Raw genomic sequence first — 20,552 nt, forward strand, 5'->3', positions numbered from 1 at the left:
GGACCCCGGCAGCCTCGGCCTCTAGCAGCAGAAATTATTTATTAACCTAATAATTATGATAATTATGTCTAGAATAATAACTGGAACTACAGAATTAGTAACAATATGCTTTTTGAAAGAGGAAGGTTTTAAGCCTAAACTTAAAAGTAGCGATGGAGTCAGCCTCCCGTATCTGGACAGGGAGCTGGTTCCACAGCAGGGGGCCTGGTAGCTAAATGCTCGGCCCCCCATTCTACCTCTAGAAACTCTGGGGACCGCAAGTAGACCAGCATTCTGAGAACGAAGCGGTCTATTGGGCTGATAAGGTCATAAGGTCTTAAAAGGAGATCCAACAGGTTTAGGAATCAGCACTGGCAAAGGATCTTTGATTCAAGGATAGCGTGGTATGTTGCCACCAGGCTGCAGCGTTAGCTCCGCCCGCTAGGCCTGAATCTGTCCAGCAAAATAGCTCAACATTAGGGAAGGATTCTAATTAAACTTTCAGGAAATGGTGATGGACCAAGAAAGAGCTGATTAAACTTTGGTGAGGTTCCATGAAGGTTCCATGAAGCAACCTTCTACCAGTATGTTATGACCTTGTGCCTCTACTGCCTGTATAGGTGTATACACGTGCACTAAGTTGGACAGTGGCCAATATTTCTAGATAAATCCCAGGCTGATTTTTTTTTAGTTGAAAAACATCAGTCAGCTCTGGGGAAAACCAAGACAACATTTATTACCCATGCCGATAATATAGGTGTGTCTGAGCTGAGGTGAATTCCAAGGTTAAAGATATTGAATCCAGAACAGTAACATATCAGAATATTTGTAGACAGCGACCCACCCCTGCCCTCTCTGTCAGCTCTGAAAATATTTTATCCTCCCTAGAGAAGTTCTTGAGCCAGCATTCCGGGCGTGAACACAAAAATGTCTGTAATAATAATAATAATCATACGAGACAATTTATTAATTTGACTTCTGAAGGTGTGTTTGTCCCAGGTCCCAGTCCAGGACTGATAGTGTTGTTGATTAAAGTAGAACTGAAGTGATAGTGACTGTAGGGCAGGACAACAGTGTGAACATCATTTAAACAAAACACATACATACATACATACATACATACATACATACATACATACATACAATGCTCCGATGATTAAAAAGGAAAGTGGACATAATTAAAAGTTTTAGCGTCACTTCTCCTCATTACATGCTATTACGGTAATTGAGGCGCTCTTATGTGCGGATTTACGGTATTTACCCGGAAGTGATCTCAAAGATGGCGCTGTCCTGTCCGAGCCTGTTTAGTAATTTGTCTCTGATGAGACTGTGTATAAGGACAAAAATAATAACTAATGGCTATTATTCTCACCACTTGTCCTGCTTTTCCAGGTTTGTTTTATACACACATTATTCATTGTTGTGCTGTCCCTCACAGTTAATTCTGCTTGTCCCCGGTTGTGTACTGTGTATATGTACCGGTATATATATTTTTATTACAAATTAAATACGTCTCATTACATTTTCAGGTTGTGACAGTCCGAACTGTCACGATGGAAATATTAAGTTATCTTCAGAAGCAGTTTCATTTTGTACGAGTTACTCCCAAACGCATTTTTCGGTAGCTTTATTTGGAGTGATTTGGTGTGTTTGCAGATCTTCCCTGTCTAGACACTATTCTTCCTCCAGTGTGAGACGAAGCGTTGGGCGATATGTTCAAACCAGGCTCCAGAGACTCAATAGCAAGTACGAAAGTTTCCTCAAAATGCGATTTCCACGTTTTTACCAGCTCTACCACACTTTTATGGAGGGTGAGTTGTCAGTTTACTTCCATATGAGGCCTTTTGCTGCAAACATTCTGCTACTTTTGACATTGTGCTTAGTGATACTAGTATGTCGTTATTATTCGACTCCAAATGGACTGTCTCCACAATATAAGCAGGATTTTAAAATTCATGGGTGTGGGCCAAGTCTAGAGAAAAGATGAGTTAAAATGAACACGTGGAACATATTTAACTCATCGACTAAACCTCAGAGCTTCTTAGCCACATAGTCACCAGGTAAAAATGTTTATGAAGCCGGAACACCTCCATTAACATTGAACTCACTGGAAATGCTCTAGGATTTAAACTGCTGTTCCACGATGCCAAAGAAGTGCAGAGGATAAAAACAAAGATGATCACGAGCGGAGTACAGTTCCAAGATTTGCCTTACAGGGACATGGAGAAGCTCAGACAGGTGGGGGTCTCACCGCCGCTCAGCACCCACACAGCACCCACCCACCCTCTTGATTTGGGATCGCGAGATAATGGTCACAAATCAAACGACCAATAGCGTTTATCAGCCACCGCTCCGGCAGCACACACGACTGAGTCAAAACCTGCGGTGCTGATTTGCATCGTCTGTCTCCTGTACAGCCCGAACTTTGCATTTGTTTTTCAGGTTCGCAGAGACTTGATCAAAGCCATTCCACTTGTGCTCATAACCATCCCCCCCCTGGCCAACTACCTGGTGTTTGTCATGATGTGAGTTGCTGAACAAAAACCGCGGGTACGTTGTGTAATCACCATTTGACGGCTGAGTCTTCTTCGTCCTCTGTCCTGTCCTCTCCCAGGTACTTTTTCCCAAGGCAGATCCTGATCCCTCAGTTCTGGACTCCCAGACAGCAGGTGGAGTTCCGAGGAGTGTACCATTCTCTCCGAGCTCGGCACCACTGGCCCGTCATCGCAGGGCTGCAGAACACCGGCCGCCGTATCAAAGAGGGCCAACTCCAGGGCCGCCTGCTGGACCTGTGCGCTAAAGTAAGGCATCAGAGCTGTGGGAGCGACGGTACTGAGCTGCTCAGGACACGTGGGACCGCCGACATCATCACATCATCACATCATCCCGTCAAAGTCGCGCTTGTTTGTGTGTTCAGTTGCAGAGCGGTCAACACCCCGCGGTGTCTGAAGTCCTGGCTGTTCGTGGCCTCTTCTCCAAACGGGCTCTTGCCATAAAGAGGATGAAAGCGGATCACATGGTCAGTCAAAACTCCTCCTCCTCCTCACTGCCCCCCCCCCCCCCCCCCCCCTCCCGCAGCTGTAATGCTTCTGTGCCCCAACGCAGAGACACATTAGCCCCCTGCTCTTCCTGACGCCTCGCCTCCCGGGGTTCCTGGTCGGCCGGCGGCTGAACAGCCACGCGCTGGAGCTGCTCCAGCTGGACCGGGCTCTCGCCAGACTCGGCCCTCCTCAGCTGACTGACTCAGAGATCAGAGAGGTCAGCCACACGCATTCCACCGTCTGAACAGATTTTCTGAGCGGAACAGGGAGTTCTGCCGCCCTTTTGTATCACAGAATGTTTTTCTCCTCGCTTCAGGCCTGTTATTTAAGGGGGATCAATTCTTACGGGCTTCACATTAACCAGTGCCGGGAGTGGTTGTCCCAGTGGCTCCAGGTGTCGTCCTCGTTGAACGGTAACATTTGTGGTGGCGTTTGACACGTTTCCATCTGGGAATATTCCGATGAAGCTTCACTCAACGGGTCGTTAGCTTAGCCAGATCTGTTTCTTTTCTTTTCCAGACCGGGAGCTCTCGCTGCTGCTGCATAGCCTTGTGTTTCTCTCTGCCAACTATCCGACCGGTTCCAGCCAACTCAGAAATTAAATCCGAGGCGCCGCTCTTCATCCCTGATCCTTCTATTCACTGGACAGAAAAACTTCCTGAGTGCCGTCAACGTGTTTTGTGAAAGCAATTAAATTCAAATGTCCTGAATCTTAACCAAAACTCACCACAAACCGAGTTTGTAACAACAAAAGACCCACTTGAAGAATAATATATTTAAAACATAAAGAGATGAATTGTAGGCACTGTATATATTTGACACATGCGTGATCAAGGGTCGCTACATTTTGCTGAATTTTAGCCCTTTAGTTTCCGTCTCCTTCTACATTTCCAGACCTAAAGCCCGTGTCCAGGTCCAGACCAGCTGCGTCACCCCCACGTTCATCCGGATACTTTGGAAAATTGGACCAGTTCTCCGCTATTTCAGAACCTTTATTGCTATATGAAGCAGCGAATGTATGCTAGTTAGCTGCTGCTGTTTAGACCAGCTTCTGTGTGCTTTGGCCTGTGGTTATTGTAACTTATCGTGACGGCTGGAGCTGTGACGCTGTATCAGTCCTGCAGGCCTTTGCTGTAACACCACAAGATACAGATGCATTCCATTTACAGCTCCAATTAGAATGCTTTTATCCATGTTTACGTCAAACGCGTAAAGTTGGTGCTCTCCTGTGTTTGTTTGTTCATAGTTGGTTTTGGAAGAGCTGTCATCTCCTTGAGAGAGTGGAAATAACCTTTTAAGAAAACACGATGAGTCTCCGGGGGAGGACATTTGCATGGCACTTTTTTTGTTTGCACTGAAGTTTAAATATTTGCTGTTTGAACTGGATTTCTCTGGTTTTAAAATTTGTGCCAATTTCAGGCGGGACACTTCTCGCCCACCTCTATATCGTTTAACTTCACACATGTGGGACTGTTGCTGGCGTTTACACTCGAGGCCTATTTCTAAATGTGCGACATCCTGCTCGACATCTTTAAGTGTTTGAACCTTGTGTGAAATAAATATGCTTGCGAGTAATTTGTCTCCTGTTTATTAAATCTTAAAACATTCAGAGATTATTTCAAACATTCTTAAATAAATATAGAAACCTGAAGCCGAAATGAGCACCGAAATGCCTCAACAGGGTAAGTAAAATTCAGAAAAGGAAATCCTTGTAATCGCAAGAGGAACTAGAACCGGAACAAGATAAAAGTTTACAACTGAAGCTACGGCTACATGCTAAGTGGGCTGGGCTGCGAAGCTGGATCACATGACATCGTATCCGCTACGGATGCCTCTCATCAACAAGCAGGCGAACACCAACCCCATCAGCTGGAAAAAGTAAATAAAATAAATCAGAAAAAAACCCATAAATGAAACAAATGCGATGAAACTGGCGGGTTTGAACCGGTCGGAACCGTAAACGTACCTGCAGGAACGCGATAACCAGCGCTGCCACGATCACCCACTGGATGTTGCTCTTCAGCAGGTCAACAATGACGTCATGGCAACCCTGAAATACCAAACCAGCGAATCCGTCGGGTCAAAACGTCCCACAAAAAGCCCGGAACGGCGATTTAACTACCTTCTGGTACACCGCAGACGGGTCCGACATTTTGTTCTTCCCGCAGCCTTTGGCGACGGTGATGCAGCACGAGTCGGGGACGGAGTTCCCATCGTCAGCGAAGGTTCTCCAGTCGGAAGAACTGTTCATGCCGCAGCACTTCAGCTGCGGAGCGACACCGACAGTGAGCGCACGGCCGACCCGGCCCGACCCGGCAGTGTGGCGGCGGCGCACTTACGTCCTCCTGCATTTTATCCACCGTCTTCCTGAAATCGTCTGTTCCGTTCTTGTAGTTGGAAACGGCGTCCGCCAGGCTGTCCTGGACGATGTTGCCGAGCTACGTGGGAGACAGAACGGGGAGGGGGGGGGGCAAAGGTTAACATCTCACCGTCGGCGCTCTCCTGCCCTGATGGAACGCGGATCTCACCTTGTTCCTGAAGACGTAACCAGCGATCGCTGCAGCGATCTCAACGATGATCACCAGCGCCAGCAGGATGGCAAACTGGGGGGGGGGGGGGGCAGAAAAGAGGGCCACGTTATTTATGCAAACAGCAGCTTTTCCCCCTCGGGTCTGGGGTCAATCTCAAGCACCGTGGTGATCATGCAGTAGTTCTCCTTCCAGGCGCCGCAGCAACCGAAGAAGGCGATGAAGAAGATCACCACCCCGACCCCGATGATGACGATGGGGACTCCGGACGCCGAGGCGTCCTTGATCCTGTAGGTGTTGTGCAGAGCAAACTGGGCCAGGACGCCAACGACGATCAGCGCGACGCCGCATAACTGCGGGGGGGGGGGGGGGGGGAGAAGGAATGAAGCCAGTTTATCAGAGTTTTGGTCTGCTGCCTACACACTTCTGATCTCAGAGTCATTGTAAATAGTACTAATGCTTCATTATCTTATAATTAACATTATTGATTCTCAAAATCAGGAACAAGTCCAAATTATTAATTTAAATAGGCTAATAGACTGAAACCTCGGAATACATTACAATAACTCATATTGTACATTTCCAGAGGGCAAATGCAGTTACCCTACACTAATTAGCAAATATATATCCAGTTCACCTTTAATAGAAACGGCCATAAAATAAGGAAAAAAACAATGATCTGTTAAGCTGGAAGAGGAAACAAAATAAAAACGACATCTATACATGTCAACGGCCTGTTCTGTCGCTCCCTGGGGGTGAGATTAGCATGTTCTGCACAGCTCCCCACACACAGCTGATTCCAAACCATTCTGCTTCTAAAAACTTCCTTTATCACGGCTCCACCGCCAAACCCGTCTAGAAAGGCTGAGTAAAGCTGCCGTTTTCTGTATTGGAGTGTGTGTGTTCCATTCATGCCGCTCTTTATATTCATCTCAGAAACACTCTGCTGTGTCCAGTTCAGGCTCCATCTACAGAACAAGAGCAACGCCATGGCAACGGGACCGAGACGGTCGAACACAGCAGCGGGTTATTAACGTGCAAACACAAACAACACCAGAAGAATCACCAGCCAAACCGGTCCGTCAACTATGTCATATTAATATCCCAGCTGCTTATACAGTATAGGAGGAAAGCAACATAACTGGTAACACGAGGACACAAATCCACTGTTTACACAAGTCCAGAGGTGACTGTAATTCCACATAAACCCAGTTTATTATGCTGTCCCTGTTTTCCCTGACGGCCTCTCCTTAAAGGCAACACCAATTTAAATATTTAAACACCTGGACTCTGAAGGTGGGAGCAGAGCACAAAGACACACAAAAGTAGAGCGACAAAAAAAAAGCAATTAAAAATAGACGCGTTTTGTTTTGCAAATCGCTCTCATTGGTCTGAGGGGGACTTCCCCCCCCCCCCACGGCCGACTGCTCAGCAGACAGGAACGTTCAGCTCAGAATGGTCCTGACATCACACCAGAAGCACCATTATTGAGCCCGTCTGTGTGTTGCACCTCTGTCAGGCTCCACCTGCTGCTGCGAGACCTTAAACAAAAGGTTTGATTCACTCTTAATTCCTCTGGTAAAAACTTCTGCCCGTCAGTGAAGGAGGGGCAGGATCAGAGATAAGAACGGGTCACATGACCCGGCAACAAATCTGGTCACAAGACTCAACGGTTCAAATCATCGACACTTCACGCCTTAATCACGCCATCAGCAGAATGCGTGGAGCGCGCATCCGGGAAGGCCGAGGGGGGGGGTCCAGGATGTGGGAGACGCCTGCTGGGAAGAGCCAATCAGGTCCAATCCTGGACGTCCATCAGCGGTTTGACCCACAGGAGGACTCGTGTCACATTTTTGGTTCAAACCGTTCTGCTGATTATGATCATGATAATGATCTGGTCGCGCAACACAACCTGACCCGGGTTCCTCTTTTCAGAGTCGTCTCGGCCACAGCGGAACCGTGCGGTCGGGTTTAGAGGCAACGCGAACGCACCCAGAATATGAAGTTGAAGAAGAAAACCAAAAACTTGACGAGTTTCATTCCTCCCTCGACACCCATGGTTGGTTTCGATCAGCTTCCTGGGGGAGGAAAAAGAGACAGAATTTAAACCCCATTCAGGACATCCTGGAACTTTTCATTTGTTTTGCATCGAGGTCCCATAAAAGACCAACCAGCACATCACAGCTGGGCAGGGCTCCACAATAAGAAGAGTTTAGGTGTCTTCAAGCTGCTAAACCACCTCGAACAATGGTGCTGCTGCATTTCCCAGTTCGTTCTATAGATGCTAACTGGTCGAAATGATCCCACACCAGTAATACTGGGCTGCTGCGGTACCACGTATAGAATGTTAGAATTTTATGAATTCTTTGAATTATCGACTGTCAAAAACGCTTTGATCCTGTGATTTCCTTCATTTGCGCGTCAGGCCAGCGGGGGGGGCGGGGGGGGGTCAACTTTTCCAACCACTAAACTAGTTACCAACACTCCTTATGACCGGTTGCTTTGAAAAAAGTATCCGTGCAGCGCCTAATGGAGGCCCCGAACGACGCACAAATGTCGCTATTGAGGAGCGAAAAGCGCCGCTCATCACCGCCACATTAGCAACAAAACCCGCTTTGTCCGCAGCCAAACTGCGCCAACAGCTTCCCCTTATCGAGTTTGTGGAGCTACACAAACTTACGCGGTCCCGAGAACGGATAAAAGGCAACGATCGCCTTTTCTTCACGCTGCGTGCGCGGAAACCACCCCCGATTTAGCGCAGGGAAACGGGCCAAAGCGGGGCGTCGTTGCCGGAGCGAACCTCCAGGCTCCCACGGAAAAGTGCGCAACTGGTGCGGGTGAAGAAAAGTTGCCCGAGTGTGAGTTCTGCGGTGGAATTACCTTGAAGCGCAGCTCTTTAAAATCCCGTGGTGAAAAAATGACGAAAGTATTCTTGACGGACTTAAACATCTGCGTTTATAGACCCTCCTCCGCACCTCCTCCCGAACTTTGCGCGGTGCCTTCAGTGACCCCTCGTTAAACCCACAACTCTCGCCTGACTCCGCTACATCCTGGTGCGACTGAGGCGATGATATTTACACAAGTTCTCATTGCTTGTAATTTAAACGCTTATGGATCGGGACATGCATAATGAGGGGGATTATTCTGGGTAAATAGTGGCTGTTGGCGCTTTGCAGCTCTAGAATGTACAATTATGACGCAATGGTGACATTTCCCTCACCTAATTTAGTCATGCTCTAACTTTATCGTAGAAACTAGGCATTAAAGAATTTAACCACTGCTGCACATTTATGTCATTTGAGCTTTATCAGCCTTTATCAGCTTGAGAGCCGGAAGCGCGGTCGAGACTTGGATCGTTTTGAATGTGAGGGCCCTCGGAGGCCCTCAGAACCGCTGCCCCAATGAGTCCCCGGGGCTCCTGGACACCTCCCCGGGCGGTGTGTCACAGAAATGCAGCTGGAAGGAGACCCTGAAGCAGCCCAGGACGCCCCCCGTCCAGCCCTGGACACCCCCCGTCCAGCCCAGGACGCCCCCCGTCCAGCCCTGGACACCCAGGAGGAGCTGGAGGGAGACAGCAAGTTCCGGGCCTCTGAGTTCAATACACGCGAAGACTTTTGGTGAAAACTGAAACGCACAAACCCACAAACTACACATCCCATCATTGGTGATCGAAAAGAAGTGTTTAAACCAGGTGCGGGGCTGAATTGATATGATTCGCTGGTGCGGAAAACTGTGTTTCATCCTTTCAGAACCGACGAGAGACCAAACATGGTCAGAGGAAGCGAAGCTTTGCAGCACAAGTTTGCAGGAAGTTACAAAACTTTCCGCTTTTCTTCGCTGACTAGGATCCTCCATAAAACAAACGACTTCCCATATTCACGTTTCACCAACACGCGCGTTTATTGTTTTATAAGAATCCAATATTACCTCATAATTGATAATGACTGCGTCATTAGGACAAAATCGGCTTTTAACACCGGCCCGAGTCTAGTGCACAAAAGGCTCTCAAAGGTGATCATTTTTTAAAATCTTATTCCTAATCCAGGACAAAGCCGCGCCTGCGTGCGTGTGTGCAGACAGATTTAAAGGTTTCCTCCCTCAGTAAACTGTCATCTGAAGCGCTCCATCATGGCTCATGGTCGCTTCCCCATTTCACATAGGAATGAGTGCAAAAAACACACACACACAACACGATAGACTCACAACCACACAAGCAGTAAAATACCAACTTCCACTTTAAAACATTTTAAAAGAATAATATTTGAGGAAACTTGAACAAAAAAAGGGGAAAGACTTACTCAGAGGAGCAGTACTGCCGTCCGGACGCTAGGGGGCGACTACTCCGCCACGACACGACCTTTTCTCGCCTTTAAACGCCAAATTTGTCTGTATTTAATTTAATTTGAAGCTGCGGGTGTAAACTAAGGATCTGTTGGGCAGGATTTTGGGCCTTTGTAAAACCCGAGGATGATGTCATGCCGATTATGAAAGCGTCCAGTGATGTTTGGTTTCCGTGTGTGTTTACCGGGTGGAACCATTACGGACCAGGACGTCGGTCGGACTGGAGCCACTGGGTCCAGGTCACTCCCGCCGATACTCAGGTTTCACTCTTACCCACCTGAATCAAATTGGTTTTGTCGTGTTTGAACAGCAAAAAAACAGAACCAACCATTAGTGACAGCTTTTTTTTTTTTTTTTTTTTTTAATTCTTCATCATCGGTGGCTCACAGGTAAAAGAAAACATACAGGGCGTGTGCACGTCGGGAGCAATTTACACGGAAATGCAAACCACATAAATAGGTGTCATCATTATTATACAGCAGTTTTAAATAAAATCACACCTGCACAGAGTTCTGCAGGTAAATCCATTTACAAGGGTCCAGCAAACGTCCCAGGACGTCGAAGCGTCTCCACTTTTGCAACGGTCGCTTTAAAAAGTGGAGAAACGTCTTCAGCATCGTGAGACGGCGCTTTTTCAGTGCTAAAACTGCTTCGTCAAGACTTCATAAACCGTACAGAGTAGAAGGGGAACTGTGTTGGGGACTGAAACGGAAGAAAAAGGCACCAGAAAGACACACGAACCAAAGGACCCCATCAGCAGGACGTTCCCCAAACAGCAGCTTCAGCCGACGGGTCTCAGCAGGTCAATTTGATCAGAACCTAATCTGCAGGTGGGACCTTAATGAGCAGCCCAAGAGTCATGAAGTGGGTTTTTACGCTGAAATACGCAGGTTTTTACAGTGTAACGTGTTTGACAACACTTGTCAACATGACTCCATTATAACCTGTAAAAGCAGCCTGTTAGCATTATAACAACAAATCTAAAACACTATCACAGCACTAGCTTAGCTGTGGCTAACCTTGATAACTACGTGCGTGCTGTGGGGGCAGGACATGGTGGATGTGAGTGTTAGAAAAGGAAAAGCTCACTGGGGCCGTGCTCAGTCTAAGGTGTTAGCGTTAGCTTCTGCAAACCAAGCCATGTGATCTACTGATGTAAAACAGCGTCAGCTAACCTCAGGGTCGATGAGACGCTCGCCACGGTGCCAAAAATCATCTCAGAGTGGCTAAAGAGGACAAACAGGCACTGTCCTGACATGGGCTGCATAGTTTGCTAAATGAGATTAAATGTGGGACTAATTTCCTCGTCTGCCCTGAGGTGGAGTTATGGCTGATCAATTTCCATCCGGAATAAAAATGCAGCTGGCTAAAAACGCGTCTCCGGGGAGCGGAACAGCTCAGGTTTGGAGCAGCAACCCTGTTTTTCTGTGACCACCAGGGCGAGTGCAGGCCTGACGGCGTCGGCTGCGTAAGCAGAGCTCGTAAAAAAAAACAAACAAAGAAAGCAAATAAGGGCAGATCTGTCACTTGTTACGCCAGCAGCTAGCTCGCTGCTGCTGCGCGAAGCTAAAATCAGGGCGGAACGGAGCCGTTTTCCTTTTTAAAAAACCCCCAAACGTGTGTCGTTACAGTTCTGTCCTGTGCTGCTCAGAGCGAAGGAGGGGAAAGAAGACACCAGACGGGCCCCAGCGGGGCGCCGGGGCAGAAGGCAAGAGCGTAAAGATGATGCGTCGGCCATGATTGCGAAATACTGCACGCCAAAGAGTCACATGATCGGGAGGAAACACTGGCAGGGTCGGATCCACCGGGAACGGAACACTCGCGACCGGGTCACTCATTCATCTCTTCATCCGTCTGCATGCAGGTTTCTCCGCCCCGAGCAGAAAAACCACCAGCTGGATGAGAGGTTTCTGATCCACCTGCGGCGGAGGGTGGGGGGGGGGGGAATGTAGCGTCGCGTCTGGGATGGACAGGATGTCTCGGGTCAGGAGAGGAGGTGGGACGACAGGACGGGTCCTTATGGAGAACAGGGGGGTTGGAGTAATGGGAGGAGCGTCTCAGCGCTACACAGGGCGGGACAGAACAGAAACACACTTTAGTCGCATGAACACAGTGAGAAATGTCATCAGTGGATCAGAACAACAGGTGATGTGACGAGTACGGTTATGATGGGATGTTATGGAAGCGCCTCACGGACCCGTCCCCCCCCCGAACGGGACGGGACGGGACGGGACGGGACGATTCCTCGGGGACAAACGCTGCGTTTTAGTAGCCGTTTCTGTTAAATGTGAGTGAACCACGCGCCGATCCCTGCGGTCAGACGTCACACGGCAGCAGGTGAACGTGCACGTGCACGTGCACGGGCTGCTCTCGAGGAGAAAAAAAGTCTATTTAAAAATAAATAAAAATATATATATGGTAACTTTAGAAATGCTCATTTCTGATGTGCTGGTCGCCGTTAAATCTGCTCATTTCCAACAGTTTCAGTCGCTTCGGGGTTTAAACTGAACGGTAGAAAAACGAGGAACGCCCGTTTCAGCGCCTGCGGGGGGGTTTGGAGTGCGAGCTGCGGGCCCGGGCCGGGGTCCCCTGGGGCCGGCAGCTCTTACCGGCGCTCTGCGCCTCCTCGCCGAACCTGCTCGCGGACGCCGCCGACCTGTGCCGGGCCTCCCTGCAGGTCCCGCTCAGCCTGCTCCTGCCCGCGGCGCTCTGAGCGGGGGCGGGCGGTCTGAGGGGGGGCGAGGCGGCGTCGGGCTGGACCGGACCGTGTCTGTGGCCCGGCTGCTTCCTCCGCACGGACGCGTCGGCGTTTTTAGGCCCGGGCTTCGCTCCGGCCTCGCGCCGCGCTTCGGGCGCGTTAGCGTACGCGCACAAAGAAGAGGCTAGGCGCTCTATGGAGGCGGAGAACGGGGGCGCGGGGGCGACGCGGGACGTGACGAAGGTGTCCTGACGCGTGGGCACCGACGCCCGGCGGCCCTGATCCTTCCTCGACGTCCTCGCCTGGACCGTGCGCTCGCTGCCTACTGAGCTGGCGGAGCCCTTACGGGACGGGGAGCAACCCGAGCTGGAGACGTCGCTGACGCTGCGGCTTCTAATGAAGGTGGCGTCGCGAGCGAGACCCCCCCCCCCCGCGGGGGCGGGTCCTGGCCTGCGCGGGGCTGTCGGGGCAGAGAGAGAGAGGCGTTCTTACGGGGCTGGTGTGGAGGCTCCGCGTTAGACTCCGCAGGTGGTGCGTGGCCATGGCGGGAGCGCTGCTGCCCAGGACCGGGCTAGCACGCGGGCTGCTTCTCATCGGGGGGCGCGCGGGGCTGTTTCGGGGGCTCCGCGGGGCCCGGCCCGACTTGGTGGCCAGCTCTTTGGCCCGGGAGCGGCGGGGGCTGCTGTTTAAGCTGTGAGGCGAGGCGGGGGCCTCCAGGTCTTCCAAGCGCTGCGTGAGGGCCAGCTTCTGCTGGATGGCCATGCGCAGCAGCGAGTTCAGCGTCTTCTTCTCGTCCTCGGCCGCCGCCAGCTGCCTCTGCATCTCATCCAGCTGGGTGACGTACTGGTCACACCTGAGATGCAACGTGCACACGCACATGCACAAAAAGGAGTTAGAGCGCAAACACACAGCAACACGTGTGAATAAAGACACAGCCGGTGTTAAAAACAAAGCACGTTTAATGATTGTTAAATTACCACCAATTCACACACACACACATGCAACATGCCGCCACTAACAGGTCGCTTTTAGCCTTAATTATAAATAATGGATTTTCCCACCAACTCTTAGGGTGCACGCATGCAGCTTTGCATTATTTATAATCAGGATAAGAGTTTTATTCAAGTTCTCTGTACGCGAAACGCCCTGAACGTTGCGTAAGGGTGCAGTTGCGGCGCCGGACCACACGGGGGCGGTGCAGAGAGACAATCGCAGTCCTCGGCCACAGGTTTATGCTGCAATCCTTCTTTGGTATAATTAAAAGCTCCTAACTGTCTGTACAGGTGATCCGCCGAGGCTTCTCTGCCAATAAATCATTACAACTCTCTCCTTTACAAGATAATGACTTCACACTCCTGATTAGTGAGTAAATTGTTGAGGTTTTCATTGTTGACAGCAGCTTCTAAACAGTGGAACCTGCCTCTGCCCCTCTGCCCCCCCCCCAACTCACTGGCTCGATGGGACAAATCTGCCATCGTCTCTCCTGCTGGCACAGGGCTGAACATGTGGTTCATAAGCTCCATGAGCTCCATGAGAAGCATTGGATTGTCCGCAGGGCGTAATAAGCACGGTAAGCTTGTTACAGCAGCGGCAGCAAAGGCTGCACCACAACAAGAGCACCATTACCCCACAGGAATACCACTGGGGCAAATACCAGGCTCTCAGAGCTGGTTCAGGGTTCAGGATCAGACCAGGAGTATTAATCTGGGGGCAGTAAAGTGCAACAAAACAATTATTCTTTGTTATCTACTTTTGTAGATGGTGTAATTATAATAAAAGCTCAGTCCTGGAGAATGATTCTATTTTTTGCTCAACCAGTTGTTGGTTTTTTAGACATTATTCGGTGGTCTAATAAAGCACAATCTCCTATTTTAGTCAGTAGTCCACCTCACTTTACACCAGGAACTTCTAATATCTGTAAATATCTGTGACCATGAAGACTCAGAGGTCATTTTAAAACCTTCAGATATGCAGTAAAAGCAGATCGGGGTTTGTTTTGGGTCCTGCGGCTGCAGAAATGTGGTGTTCTAACGCTAAATTAGATTATTCAGGGCACAGAGGAGGGTGAACCCTTACCGGCTGGCAAACATGACACGGAGGGAGGAGAAGGTGGCGGCGTCTTCCTTCAGGGCTTTCAGCTCGTTCCGCAGTTTCATCATGGTCTCCGACACCATGCTCTTCTCCGTCTCATACTTGGTTTTCAGATTAGACAGAGCCAGTTCAGCAGTCTAGGTAGGAGCAGAAACACACATATAGCACATACGGCAATATGACATTAATAACTGCTTTATAAACAACCGCGCATGTGCATTGTGATTGTGGTCACTGCAGTTGGAGGAGAGTGTGCTACAGGTAAGTGCCCCGATGGCATCAGAGGAACAGATTACCTGCACGTGAGAGGAAGGGACACAGCTAAAGGACGGAGGTCACGCGCTACTTAGGGAGGGAAACGAGAAGGGAGGGGCAGCAGGGTTCAAAACGGCACCGTCCCGGAGGTGCACGACCACGGGGACGTCTAGACGGAGATAACGAACTGCTTACGTAACATTATGCTCCGTTAAAAGGGAAAGCTTGTTATTACTAAAATCTGTTGAGCAAAAGTCTATTGAACTTTCTACGTCCACACAGAAAAATCTGCCTTATCCAGGTTATGATCCAGGTTATGATCCAGGTTTTACTGGTCTGTTCAGGTGTTTCTGCTCATTACGTTGAGGACTTTACGGGGCCCAAGAGGACCGACTGTGACGTCACCTACCTGCTTGTTTGCCTTGAGCACAGTCCTAAGGGTGGCGATCTGCTCTCGTTTGGTGCTGAGAAGCGACTTGAGCTTCAGGACCTCCTCCAGGAGGCTCTCGGCGTCCCGCTCTGACTCTTCGCTGCTGCTCAAGCCCGAGTACGGCACGGCGCCTCTCTGACGGCAGAGGTCTACGGCCACCTGAAACGCCACGGTTGTGTGTTTTCATTATTACGAACAACAGTCAACGTTTGCTTCATGAATCATGAATCGCGGCTCGATTCAACCCCCTGAAACGCAATAAAAGACCGTTTGTGAGAAGCTCTGCTGCTAATCCCATCCTTTCCAACCCAAACACACACACACGTGAAGAAAGATTAGTTCATGTGCTGGATTGAAACACACACACACACACACACACACTCCAGCATTTGTCTGAGCTGCGTCTTAAACTCAGCCAGAAAGGTTCTAAAGGTTCTAAAGACTGTGCAGCATCTTTTCCCAGTGTTACAGTTACGAGTGGTGTATGAGAAAAAGCAGCCTTACTCGCAGGTGTTTGATCTGGCAGCGGATCACAGCCACCAAATTACGGACGTTTGAAGGGTCCCTGAAGTCCAGGATGGGGGACCCGGGGCAGGTGGGGGAGTCACTGCCGGTCCCTGCGGTGTCCATCTCTCCCATGAACTGCAGCACGGAGGCCTTGGAGGCAAAGACGTCGTCGGCGCGCGGCTTCCTCTGAGACAGGTGCTGGGGAAACACGTGCGCCTTCCGCGTGCTCGCCCTGGCGCCGTCGCGGTAGTAGTCCAGCGTGACCCGTTTGGGGGTCAGGTTGTTGCACACGCAGATGTGGTGGTAGAGGATGGACAGCTCCTCGGAGAAGGCCAGCAGCTCCTCCTGGGCGACGCTCAAGTGCCCTTCGGAATCACTGGCCACTTTGCGCGTGACTCCGATTTCCTTCTCCAGCTCGCCGATGCGTTCCTGGTCCTGCTTGCTGGACTTGATGCACTGGCGGATCTTGTCGGCCAGGTCCTGGGCCTCCGCCCTCCACCGGTCCTTCTCCTGCTTGTACCGCTGCTCCAGGGTGTTGTACCGAGCTCCGGCCTGGGTGAGTTCGTCTCTCAGCTTCAGCAGCTCCTCACTGGCGGACCGCATGCGCGCCTCCAACACCTCCTTGCTCTTGGTGTCCACCTCGTACTCAAACATGGCGTTGTCCGACCTCGGCTCCCCGTTATCCTCTGCGTCCTGCTGGCCGCTCTTCGCCGCCTCCAGCTGTTGGGTGAGGGAGCCGACTCTGTCCTCCTGCTGGCTGAGGGCTTGTTTGGACATCACGAGCTGCATCTGCAACTCCTCCACCTTATCCACCAGGTTGGTCTTCTCACGTTCCGTCTGGAAAACGCACAAAACTGAAGTGAATCGGAATTCTCGTAAAAGGACAGAGACCACCGCCGCCGTGGGCCCTTGAGCAAGGCCCTGCACCCCTGAAAGCCCCCCCACTAGCAGCTCCTCTTCCTTAGAGAAGGGTTAACTACTTAACGTCTTTAACCCCTGGCAGTCAATAATTATGTGAATTTCTCCACCCTCTGCTTTTAAATTTAATGCATTTTTAATGCACAGTTGAGGCAACTACTCTGTTTTACTGCCCCAACATCTGGTGAGGAGCAGCTTGGCAACCCAATCCCCCACCCCCTCCATTTGTGTCCCATGAATAATATATTCCTCTGTGATGGTGCGTTTCAGAAGCTTACATTTTCTAAAATGGCCTCCACGTTCAAAGCAACAATCCCGCCAATCAAAGTTAGAGTTGGTGGCCACCAGGTCGGTGGTTTCCAACGTAGGAGTGAGTGTCCCGTGAGTGCCAGTTGGGGTTACCTGCAGAAGCTGTTGCTTCAGTTTCTGGCTGTCTGAAAACTGCAGCTCGCTCAGCAGGTCCGACACCAGCCCAGAAGCTGGAGCGCGGAGGAACACGTCGCTGTTGCGTGGAGTGGAGTACCGGTGGACGAGGCCGTTATATTTAGATCCCCCTAAATGAGGAGGGTGAGCAGAGCTGGGAGCTGACCCGGGACCATTATTAATGCCACTGTCCTGGTCCTCGCCCTCACCTTCCCGCTCGCCCTCCCGGCCCTCCTCCTGGCTGTCGTCCAGCTGGTCCAAGTGAAGCTCCAGATTTCCGACGGACTCAAATGGGTTGAGGGTCAAGGCAGAGAGTTCTCTTCGCAGGCTGTTCTTCTGCTCCCTCTCATCTTTCAAGGCTTCCAGAGCTTCATCCAGCTGCTTCTCTGCAATCTCCCTCAGCCTGGCGGCCTCGTCCAGCTGGCCTCGCAGCTCCTCCTGCTCCTCGTTCTTCTGCGTCAGCTCCAGCTTTATCCCTTCAAACTCAACCTGATTGGCATAAAGAGCACAGCCTTTCTCAGCTCAAACTAAGCTGTCCATACCTTTATCACTTCAGAGAATTTACCATTGGACTTTTTAAGCTAGAGATAAATAGGAGGACGCCTAACGTGACAATGGAGTCTCCCTCTTCTACTGAGCAGCTACATTTGAACAGATATGAGGAGGTTTACAGGTTCTACATAAAAGAGGTGATATTTGCTGGCTCCTTTAAGTGCCGACTGACCTGGTTTTCCTTCAGCACAGACACTTGTTTCTGTAGCGAAATGTTCTCGTCTTCCAGCTCAGCGTTGTCCTGCAACAGCCGCAGTTCACGTACTTTATATTCCTTCATCTCATCCCTCATGTGACCCTTTTCTGCCTCCAGACATTCACACTCCTGAAGGAAAGAGTTCACAATTACCGTTTCAATATGACGTTAATCTGACCTTGGGAATTATGGGGCAAAATAACGTTTTCTGAGCATTCGGGCTGGGGCGATATTACGGGGAGCAGCAACAGATGAGAGCAGGATGTAGTCGCCATCAGTGACATCTGATACCTTCTTTAACTGGGTGGAGAACACGCCAAGTCTATCGATTTCTGCACGAGCGTTGCTCAGAGCGAGCCGCGCTTGCTTCAGCTCGGCCTGGACTTCCTCGATGCGCGTTGCCATGGCAGCCTCCTTGGAAGCAGTCTCCTGCAGCAAGCACTCCTCCCGGCACTCTCCGTCAGCGGCTGCGCGTTTCTGGCTGCTCACAGAATCTGCAAATGCCTGCGGACGGGTTTTAAAGAGGGGTGAGGTCAAGGCCACGCCGACAGCTGCATATACATGATAACGCTGAATGTTTTCTGCTTTAACAGCTTGTTAACACCAGGTCATTATGCACCAACGGTGATGGAATTAACCATCCAGGTGTTAAATGAATACACTGCCAAACACGCTCAACTGAACATCTGTGTGCAGTTACATAAGGCTGCTTATTTACACCGGGTCGGTAAAGCTTAGGTAGCTCAACTACCGACAAATCAGGCTTATACAGATTAATTAAGAAAGAAAGCAAAAGTTCTGTACCCCTGCATCCTTACAGGAATGAGGGTGATTAAAAACATATGACTATTTCAATACAACTGTTAAAAGGCCTGTATTACATAATAACCTCTCATGTGACATATGGGTCTAATCTTTAATTTAACTTCATGTTATTCAGGTTCGCCGTCATGATGCCAAGCGGCATCCGTCTTTAAAGAGAGTACCATGAAATCACATTCTGCGACGCTCGTCTATCTAAGCTGTAAACACAGGAAAATTCAACCTTCAGGAGAATATTAGTCGGATCAGACCGAGTGGACTTTGCTCCACAGCGGCTGAGCCTTTACTGTCGACACTACTGCTGTTCCAACCTCTTTGAGCCGCTGTAGTTCCTCTTTGAGGGATTCGTGTTCCTCTTCCAGCTGCCTGTGCTTCATTTTGAGCGCAGCACTTTCCTCCAGCACCACCAGGCCGTAGCGGGCTGCCTGTAGCTTCTCCTCCGTAGCTTCCTGAAGCTCCAGCGTCAGCCGCATCACCGCAGCCTTCAAATCTTGGCTCTCCATCTCTACCTCCTCCTCTCCCTCCTCTGCTTGACCTGCTGGGTCGGCATCTGCCTCCAGCATCCTTGCCCGGCCTCCCAAATGGTTGTCAATGTTCTACTGGGGCTTCTTTACACCTCCTCTCCCATTACTTCAAAGCACAAAGGAAAAACAGGAGCAGAAAGATTTATATTATATAAAGTACTCAGAAGAGGGCCTGGGAAACCAGCAAAGCATTTCATAAATCACATTACGACACCGAATGAGCTGCCGGCCAGATTACCACCAGAACTGGTGGAATGGGAGAACAATCCCACCACTATCAAGTATTAAGGCCACTGAATGCAATTTGGAAGCTAAATGGATAAAACATGCAGTTTAGGCCAGATCTGTAGACGTGCTCACAAAAGTCCGATCTCTGTTTGACGTGGGAACTCGTCCGGATTGTAATAAAAGGTCCCATTTAACAGGATGGCGCAGTTGGTCTGGCTCCGTCCGTTACGCACAAGGGAAAATACAGTTTATTATCAAGGTTATAGTCTCGCTACTCTGTCGACTCATTATTTGGGGTGGGGCAGAGTCTCTCCAGCTCCTTGTGTCCTGTTTGACCGAAGATGGAAGCAGCAGCTGTCCCTCTTGGCCGAGGCTAAAGGAGGCAAACCTAAAACCGTCCGTCCCCACATCACATCCCAGCTGCTGATGGCGCGATCTGAACCGGTGCCGGGGGTCGAACCGTGAACGTGAACATATTCCACGTTTAAAAGCTGCTAGTTCTATGGAACACTCAAAATATTCTGGCATGGATGAACTCTGACGACAACCGAGTGGGAAGAGGACATGGCCGGCAGAGGACAGCTAGCAAGAGTAGGTTTAGCCTGATGCGTAAAGCAGCGGTATTAGGATGCTAATAGAACAGCGGCGTTTAAAGCCCAGGTGATCTACTGCTGGTGTCTTATATATGTAGTTACATATGAACGGACCGGCAGAACATGCACCGATTATCTGACTCAGCCTGTGGAAACGTCAAATGTATCAAAGAGCTAATTAGCAACGCTAATAGCGACGGTTAGCTAAACCCGGTGCGCACCTTACCGGTTTGTTTCTTCAAAGCTGGGGTTGGTCACGCTGGTTAAAGATTCTTATACGTGACAGCGGCGGCGGAGGTGTTATCTGAGCTCTGTAGACGCTCTCTGGGTACCAGTAGAGGTTACAGCACCAACGCCTCCCTTCCTCACCGGTTCTCCACGACGTCGACTGTAATGCGCGCCGAAAACGGAAAGGCGCGACCGCAC

The 20,552-nt window shown here is 50.2% G+C and overlaps 3 protein-coding genes across 6 annotated transcripts; 1 reads left to right on the forward strand and 2 right to left on the reverse strand.

Annotated features, from left to right (window-relative positions):
• The first annotated feature begins 1,234 nt into the window (after positions 1–1,234).
• letmd1 (LETM1 domain containing 1) lies at positions 1,235–4,592 on the forward strand. Of its 2 annotated transcripts, none has more exons than XM_029833538.1 (9): positions 1,235–1,371; positions 1,636–1,725; positions 2,102–2,217; positions 2,422–2,504; positions 2,594–2,780; positions 2,897–2,998; positions 3,085–3,237; positions 3,337–3,433; positions 3,540–4,592. In XM_029833538.1, the coding sequence occupies exons 2-9, from the start codon at positions 1,692–1,694 to the stop codon at positions 3,620–3,622; spliced, it is 855 nt and encodes a 284-aa protein (XP_029689398.1). In that variant the 5' UTR covers positions 1,235–1,371; positions 1,636–1,691; the 3' UTR covers positions 3,623–4,592. The 2 variants fall into 2 exon arrangements, with proteins under 2 accessions (XP_029689398.1, XP_029689397.1); XM_029833537.1 differs by having other exon boundaries at positions 1,240–1,371; positions 1,636–1,790.
• On the reverse strand, positions 4,593–8,584 carry cd63 (CD63 molecule). 2 transcript variants are annotated; one of them, XM_003963467.3, is made up of 8 exons: positions 8,429–8,584; positions 7,541–7,626; positions 5,713–5,901; positions 5,549–5,623; positions 5,360–5,458; positions 5,143–5,286; positions 4,987–5,070; positions 4,593–4,889 (listed from the first exon to the last, which is right to left on the reverse strand). In XM_003963467.3, the coding sequence occupies exons 2-8, from the start codon at positions 7,604–7,606 to the stop codon at positions 4,824–4,826; spliced, it is 723 nt and encodes a 240-aa protein (XP_003963516.1). In that variant the 5' UTR covers positions 7,607–7,626; positions 8,429–8,584; the 3' UTR covers positions 4,593–4,823. The 2 variants fall into 2 exon arrangements, with proteins under 2 accessions (XP_003963516.1, XP_029689399.1); XM_029833539.1 differs by lacking the exon at positions 8,429–8,584 and adding an exon at positions 8,229–8,386 and having other exon boundaries at positions 4,595–4,889.
• Positions 8,585–10,219: 1,635 nt separating this feature from the next.
• LOC101071422 (protein bicaudal D homolog 2) lies at positions 10,220–20,516 on the reverse strand. Of its 2 annotated transcripts, XM_011602718.2 has the most exons (11): positions 20,353–20,516; positions 19,093–19,411; positions 18,251–18,463; positions 17,936–18,088; positions 17,421–17,700; positions 17,191–17,342; positions 15,868–16,707; positions 15,343–15,522; positions 14,664–14,815; positions 13,080–13,440; positions 10,220–11,952 (listed from the first exon to the last, which is right to left on the reverse strand). In XM_011602718.2, exons 2-11 carry the CDS (start codon positions 19,342–19,344, stop codon positions 11,947–11,949), a joined length of 2,589 nt encoding a protein of 862 aa, XP_011601020.2. In that variant the 5' UTR covers positions 19,345–19,411; positions 20,353–20,516; the 3' UTR covers positions 10,220–11,946. The 2 variants fall into 2 exon arrangements, with proteins under 2 accessions (XP_011601020.2, XP_003963574.3); XM_003963525.3 differs by having other exon boundaries at positions 17,191–17,700.
• Between the last annotated feature and the right edge of the window lie 36 nt (positions 20,517–20,552).

The sequence above is a fragment of the Takifugu rubripes genome, chromosome 3, assembly GCF_901000725.2.
Source record: "Takifugu rubripes chromosome 3, fTakRub1.2, whole genome shotgun sequence".
NCBI classification, from domain to species: Eukaryota; Metazoa; Chordata; class Actinopteri; order Tetraodontiformes; family Tetraodontidae; genus Takifugu; species Takifugu rubripes.

Coding starts and splice junctions, on each gene's coding strand:
- cd63 (XM_003963467.3), bottom strand. CDS start 7,606: ATGGGTGTCGAGGGAGGAATGAAACTCGTCAAGTTTTTGGTTTTCTTC. Junction 5,459..5,548: donor GTTACGTCTTCAGGAACAAG/GTGAGATCCGCG, acceptor TCTCCCACGTAG/CTCGGCAACATCGTCCAGGA. Junction 5,071..5,142: donor CGTCTGCGGTGTACCAGAAG/GTAGTTAAATCG, acceptor TTGGTATTTCAG/GGTTGCCATGACGTCATTGT.
- LOC101071422 (XM_003963525.3), bottom strand. CDS start 19,344: ATGCTGGAGGCAGATGCCGACCCAGCAGGTCAAGCAGAGGAGGGAGAG. Junction 16,708..17,190: donor TGAAGCAACAGCTTCTGCAG/GTAACCCCAACT, acceptor TGCGTTTTCCAG/ACGGAACGTGAGAAGACCAA. Junction 14,816..15,342: donor TGCTCAAGGCAAACAAGCAG/GTAGGTGACGTC, acceptor GCTCCTACCTAG/ACTGCTGAACTGGCTCTGTC.
- letmd1 (XM_029833537.1), top strand. CDS start 1,259: ATGGCGCTGTCCTGTCCGAGCCTGTTTAGTAATTTGTCTCTGATGAGA. Junction 1,791..2,101: donor CTACCACACTTTTATGGAGG/GTGAGTTGTCAG, acceptor GAAATGCTCTAG/GATTTAAACTGCTGTTCCAC. Junction 2,505..2,593: donor TACCTGGTGTTTGTCATGAT/GTGAGTTGCTGA, acceptor GTCCTCTCCCAG/GTACTTTTTCCCAAGGCAGA.